The sequence below is a fragment of the Piliocolobus tephrosceles genome, unplaced genomic scaffold, assembly GCF_002776525.5.
Source record: "Piliocolobus tephrosceles isolate RC106 unplaced genomic scaffold, ASM277652v3 unscaffolded_109, whole genome shotgun sequence".
Taxonomy (NCBI): domain Eukaryota; kingdom Metazoa; phylum Chordata; class Mammalia; order Primates; family Cercopithecidae; genus Piliocolobus; species Piliocolobus tephrosceles.
Window position 1 is genome coordinate 53942 of NW_022291976.1, and position 6959 is coordinate 60900.

General features: G+C 44.9%; 1 protein-coding gene across 2 annotated transcripts in view; it reads left to right on the forward strand.

The window, feature by feature from the left end:
• LOC113219856 (spatacsin) overlaps positions 1-6863 on the forward strand; it is a 59692-nt gene extending 52829 nt beyond the window's left edge. For both annotated transcript variants that reach the window (XM_026447903.1, XM_026447904.1), the window contains 5 exons: positions 1444-1612; positions 3224-3312; positions 3523-3678; positions 4832-4983; positions 6257-6863. In XM_026447903.1, the coding sequence (XP_026303688.1) occupies positions 1444-1612; positions 3224-3312; positions 3523-3678; positions 4832-4983; positions 6257-6437 (747 nt within the window). In that variant the 3' untranslated portion in view covers positions 6438-6863. The remainder of the gene's footprint in view (positions 1-1443; positions 1613-3223; positions 3313-3522; positions 3679-4831; positions 4984-6256) is intronic.
• Positions 6864-6959: the final 96 nt, after the last annotated feature.

Below are 6959 nucleotides of genomic sequence, written 5' to 3' on the forward strand. Positions count from 1 at the left end.
CACGCGCCACCACACTGGGCTAATTTTGTATGTTTAGTAGAGACAGGGTTTATCCATGTTGGTCAGGCTAGTCTTGAACTCCCAACCTCAGATGATCCACCCGTCTCAGCCTTCCAAAGTGCTGGGATTACAGGTGTGAGCCACCATGCCCGGCCGATGCTAAATACTGGAGAAAGTAAGTTTGTCCTCCTCCACCTCAGCCTCTGTCACCTGCCTCTACTGTCTTAAATGCCTTCTCTGGCAGGGGCAAAAACCCTGAGAGCCAGGCTTAAAGTGGATTGTCTAGCTGTGAGGTTGTTTGAGGGCTTTTAGAGTGGAGAGTTTTCAGGACACTGTGAAAAACTGTGCTGCTAAGAGCCAGGTTAGGAATCAAACACAAAAGTTTAGACCAAAAAGCTGTGGAGCCATTTATTATGATGAACAGGAAGGCGGCTTGGAAGCAAAGGCCTGTCTTGGTTAGGTCTTGGGTTCTGAGAGCCCGTCTGTCCTGAGTGTGCTCTGTGACACCAAGCATATCCCCTCGTAGTACCTGTTTCCAGATCATTTTGCTTCTGCTCATTTCACCTTCGGCTTCTGGGAACATGGGCCCAGCCAGGCAGGATTAAGAGACAAAGCAGAAAAAAATCTCTCTTTAATATTGGGCCGATTTCAGGACAGACCAATCTAGTCATCAAGTGAGGAGCAAGTCCTGGACATAGGTGCATCATCAAGATCCCCCAGAGGGTTTTTTAAATTGTTTTTTAGGCAGTTTTCCTTCTGCATTTAAATATTCCTTTAATAACTTTTTTTGGGTTACAAAAGTAATGCATATTCCAGGTAAGACACTTGGAAAACAGAACAACACAGAAAAAGCCCTCAGTGTCTATCCATCATCTGGAGACAGTCACAATTTGGTACAGGCCCTTTCTTTGAACATGTACCTGAAAACATCCGTATATAATTACATTTTAATAAAACTTATACAGTGAAGATGTGAAATAGCTGCTTTTCTCTCACTTAACAAAGTATATCATGACTATTTCCCAAATCAACAAATCATCTCCTACGTAAGTTTTAATACATGGTATTCTCTTCCCCTGATTTTGGACATCTGGATTGTTTCTTAATTGTTTGCTATTAAATATCCCTGTTACATTCATCTTCTCTGCTTATCTCTTTAGGGATAGATTCCTAGAAATTGAACTGTTAGATCAGCTTATGCGGGTGTACTTGTAAGGCTTCTCCCTTTAGAAAAGTTTTGCCTTTCACACTCCCAACAGGAAAGCGCACATGCCTGTTTCCTCATACTTGGGACAGCATAAAACTTGTATTCATTCTCATTTTTGCTCCTCTCTCCCTTTTTCTTGGGAGTTTTTAAGGAACGCAGAACCAGATGACTCAGCTAGTCCTGTCTGCCTTGCAGTGCCTGACTGACACTTTGCTATTCCCTTTTATTCTGGGCAGAGTGGTACCCTGAAGACAGCCCTGCTGGACTACATCAAACGCTGCCGTCCTGGAGACAGTGAGAAGCACAATATGATTGCCCTGTGCTTCAGCATGTGCCGGGAGATTGGCGAGAACCACGAGGCAGCTGCCCGCATCCAACTGAAATTGATTGAGTCTCAGCCCTGGGGTGAGTGAGGTCACAGCAGCACTACTAGAACAGTGCTGCTATCCGGGTAAAATGCTTGCTTGCTTGCTTTATTGATTGATTGATTGACAGAGTCTCGCTCTGTCCCCAGGCTGGAGTGCAGTGGCATGATCTCAGCTCACTGCAACCTCTGCCTCCCGGGTTTAAGTGAATTCTCCTGCCTCAGCCTCCCAAGTAGCTGGGACTACAGGCATGCGCCACCACACCTGGCTAACTTGTATTTTTGTCTGTTTGTTTTTTGAGACGGAGTCTCGCACTGTCACCCAGGCTGCAATGCAATGGCGTGATCTCAGCTCACTGCAGCTTCTGCCTCCCAGGTTCAAATGATTCTCCTGCCTCAGCCTCCCAAGTAGCTGGGATTACAGGCAGCTGCCACCATGCCTGGCTAATTTTTTTTTTTTTTTTGAGACGGAGTCTTGCTCTGTCGCCCAGGCTGGAGTGCAGTGGCTGGATCTCAGCTCACTGCAACCTCCGCCTCCTGGGTTCACGCCATTCTCCTGCCTCAGCCTCCCGAGTAGCTGGGACCACAGGCGCCGGCCACCTCGCCCGCCTAATTTTTTGTATTTTTAGTAGAGACAGGGTTTCACCGTGTTAGCCAGGATGGTCTCGATCTCCTGACCTCGTGATCCGCCCGTCTCGGCCTCCCAAAGTGCTGGGATTACAGGCTTGAGCCACCGCGCCCGGCCGGATTTTTTGTATTTTTAATAGAGACAGGGTTTGACTATGTTGGCCAGGCTGGTCTTGAACTCCGACCTCATAATCCACCCACTTTGGCCTCCCAAAGTGCTGGGATTACAGGCATGAGCCACCACGCCAGGCCCTGAATAAAATTCTTACAGCAAAGGAGGACGAGCCCATGAGATTGGCTATTAGAATCTTCAGGTAGGTGGCCCAGTGCGGTGGCTCATGCCTGTAATCCTAGCACTTTGGGAGGCCAAGGCAGGTGGATTGCCTGAGCTCAGGAGTTCAAGACCAGCCTGGGCAACATGGTGCAACCCTGTCTCTACTAAAATACAAAAAGAAAAATGAGCCGGGTGTGGCAGTGTGCACCTGTAATCCCACTTACTCAGGAGGCTGAAGCAGGTGAATCACTTGAACCCAGGAGGTGGAGGTTGCAGTGAGCCAAGATTGCACCATTACACTCCAGCCTGGGTGACAGAGTGAGATTGTCTCAAAAAAAAAAAAAAAAAGAATCTTGAGGCGGATATGTCGCTCAGCAGGAACCCCACTTGGGCAGACAGATGGAACAGAGACTTGGAAGGCATTTGCACCTTAGGATTGTACTGTTGGATCTATCTAGCCTGTATATCCAGGGTATCATTCATCAGGAACCAACATGCATGTTGATACCATGTAAGTCTTCCTTGATGTTTTGGAGAAATGAGGCATTAGAGGGGACAGTGAATCCTACTTCAGAGTGAAGTTACAATAAGCGTATGCGTTTCCGGCCCAATAACCTTTATCTGAGTGAGGTGTTCCTGCCTCGCTGTGAACATGGCTGGGATGTTTCTATTCTAGCCCCCATCACTATGAGTGGGATGATAACAGTCGGCTTTGGGAGTCATACTTGGCAAATCTTTATTTCCCTTACAGAGGACAGTCTCAAGGATGGGCACCAGCTGAAGCAACTGCTGCTGAAGGCCCTGACTCTGATGCTGGATGCAGCAGAGAGTTATGCCAAGGTAACCAAAGGCTTTCTCCAGACTGGCCTTGGGACTTGCTGTCTACAGTACAATTCTTTCCTTTTGTCCTTGGGCTCTTCCAAGGGAAGAGGGAGGGCATCATAGGCCAACCAGGAACAGAAGGGGTGAATACTCTAGTGAAAGAGTTCACATAGGAGGTAACAACTACGTCTTTCTCTACCTGTGCCTCTCTCCACCCTTGTTCCTCAGGACTCTTGTGTGCGACAGGCCCAGCACTGTCAGCGGCTCACCAAGTTGATAACTCTGCAGATTCACTTTCTGAACACTGGCCAGAACACAATGCTTATCAACTTGGGCCGCCACAAGCTAATGGACTGTATTCTGGCCCTACCTCGGTTCTACCAGGTGAGCAAGAAAGCAAACTCGAGGCAGCACTGCTAGCATCCTTTCTCCTTCTGTCCCACTCATGGAACCCAGAGGTAAGGTCTCAGGGCTAGTGACAGAACCAGGACAGTCCAGTTCTGACTTAACTCTCTGATACCAACAGAAAATGTCAATTTGATGTATTTCTCTCTAGTATATTGTTGGGCAGAGGTTAGAGAATGGTAAGACAGTGCTGTCTCCCTTTCCTGTGCCATTAAAATAGCAGAGAAGCAGACACCTTTGGCCCTTTAGACCATCTGTCCCCAACCCCCAGGCTGCAGACTGGTACTGGTCCATGGCCTGCTGGGAACCAGGCCGCACAGCAGATGAGGACCAAGCAAGCAAGCATTACTGGCCTGAGCACCACCTCCCGTCAGATCAGTAACAGGACTATATTTTTATAGGAGTATAAACCCTGTTGTGAACTGTACATACAAGGGCTCCTTATGAAAATCTAATGCCTGATGATCTGAGGTGGAACATTTTCATCCCAAAACCATCCCCTCCCAGTCTGTCATTGATGCCAGAAAAGTGGGAGACCATTGTCTTAAGACAGCTGAGGTTCAGAGTAATACTCTTGCTAGTGGCCCTGCAAGAACCTCCTAGCCCTAGCAGTTACAGAATGGCACACTCAGGTTAGTACAGGAAGTCAGGGAGATTGGTTCTAGCCCTTTAAAGAAGTGAATTATCAGGGAATCAGCCCTTTCACTGTTCCTTATACTGTTGAGTTAATGGGAGTGATATATTCTTAGCAGTCTCAATTCATTGTGAGGAAGATTAAAAACACTGAAAGCTGGGCATGGTGGCACATGCCTGTAGTCCTACATATGCAGGAGGCTGAGGCGGGAGGATCCTGAGCCCAGGAATTTCTGGTCCAGCCTGGGCAACATAATGAGACCTTGTCTCTTTTTTAAAAAAGGGTTTAAGATAATTTGGGGATTTATGGGAGGGAAAATGCCAAACACACACCAGACTTTTCACCACCTCCAGTACATAGAGCCTTTTTACATAATTGGTAATGATCATATTCACTACACAAGTGAGTATACAGCATTGTTTTCTACAACAGTTTGTTTTTGATTTTGCGTCAGATGGGCTCTGAGAGTGTGTCCTTCTTCACTTCTCTCCTTTTAAGGCTTCTATTGTGGCTGAGGCCTATGATTTTGTTCCAGATTGGGCTGAAATTTTATACCAGCAAGTGATACTTAAAGGAGACTTTAATTACTTGGAAGAATTTAAGCAGCAAAGGTTATTAAAGTCTAGTATATTTGAAGAGATTTCCAAAAAGTAAGTATTAAAAGTTGACTGTAAACATTTATCCTTGCCTCTGCTTTGAGGTGAGAAAAGTATAAGAATTTTATGGCTAAGTACACCATGCCTTTAGATTACCTCTACTTAAAATGGCAAAGCAATTATCAAGAATCCTTATTGGGAAGAGTCTTTTAACAGATTTATGCAAACAGATGAACAAGAACAGTTTGCTTTATATAGTGCTTTGTACTTTAAAATGGGAGGATAGCTACTCATTGCCAAAAACCTAAAACAATGGCCAGGCACAGTGGCTCACGCCTGTAATCCTAGCACTATGGGAGGCTGAGGTGGGAAGATCATTTGAGGTCAGGAGTTCAAGACCAGCCTCACCAACATGGTGAAACCCTGTCTCTACTAAAAATACAAAAACTAGCTGGGTGTGGTGGTGGGTGCCTGTAGTCCCAGCTACTTGGGAGACTGAGGCAGGATTATCACTTGAACCTGGGGGCAGAGGCTGCATTAAGCCGAGATCGTGCCACTACACTCCAGCCTGGTAACAGAGTATGACTCTTACCTCAAAAAAAAAAAAGAAACAAAAAACACTAAAACATCAGAGGTGCCTTTTGGAGTACTAAACTTACTCTATAAGGTGAGTATTAACATACTCATTTTTAATAAAGTATTTTATCAAGCAACCCCAAAACTAGTCTACGATAACCCAGACTCCGGCACCCTCTCCTCTATAGGTAAAATAGTAAGTGGTACTTCAGAGCTGACAGCCCTTACTCAAAATACAGTATCCTAAGGTGGGCACAGTGGTACACACTTGTAGTCCTAGTTACTTGGGAGGCTGCAAGAGAAGCACTTGAGCCCAGGAGTTCACACCTCTGAAAAGCCACTGTACTCCAGCCTGGGTAACACTGTGAGACCTCCATCTTTTATTTAAAAGAAAAGAAAAGGGGGAAAAAAAAAAAAGGGCAGGCACAGTGATTCACGCCTGTAGTCCAAGCACTTTAGGAGGCTGAGGCTGGCAGGTAACTTGAGGCCAGGAGTTCAACACCAGCCTAGCCAACATAGCAGAACGCTGTCTCTACTAAAATTACAAAAATTAGCCAGGGTGGTGACACGTACCTGTAATCCCAGCTATCGGGAAGCTGAGGCACAAGAATCACTTGAACCCAGCAGGCAGAGGTTGCAGTGAGCCAAGACTGCTCCACTGCACTCCAGCCTGGGCAACAGAGTAAGACTCTGTCTCAAACAAAACAAAAAAACAGTTATCTTAACCTGTACATTATGTTTCTTTATCTAGATATAAACAACATCAGCCTACTGACATGGTCATGGAAAACCTGAAGAAATTACTCACATATTGTGAAGATGTTTACCTGTATTACAAGTTGGCATATGAACACAAGTTTTATGAAATTGTAAATGTGCTTCTGAAGGACCCTCAGACAGGCTGCTGTCTAAAGGACATGCTAGCAGGTTAGATGATTTCACAGGTGCCTGTTTTCTTGTACTGTTAGCAGGTTCTGACAGATGTGATGAGTAGAATAATGCATTGGAGATCTTTGTTAAAGTTGAACAATCCCGGTACTGTAACATATCAGTCCTTTGTGGGTAGTAGGCAGCAAATGAGAAACTTTTCAGAAGGAAATTCCTATTTAAAATGGATTGATTTTAGATGACTGTTCATCTATACCATTTTATATAGATACTAGTATTAAGATCAAAAGCTTCCTCTTCCTCAGGACAGCTTCTACTTTAGATGATCCAATAGTGATTAAAGAATATACCTGTACCTGCAGATTCCAGTTTCAAAGAAATTTAATATTATTTACACAGTTAAGGAACAGGTGATACATTTTCATTTGTTAGAAACTGATCTTTCTGTAATAAAATAGATTTTCAATTCAGTGTATGTCATTATTACTGCTAAGGAAATCTTAGCCCTTGTCTGCCTTAAAAGAATCTTTATTTACTATGTAATTATTGCTATGTATTCACTACTT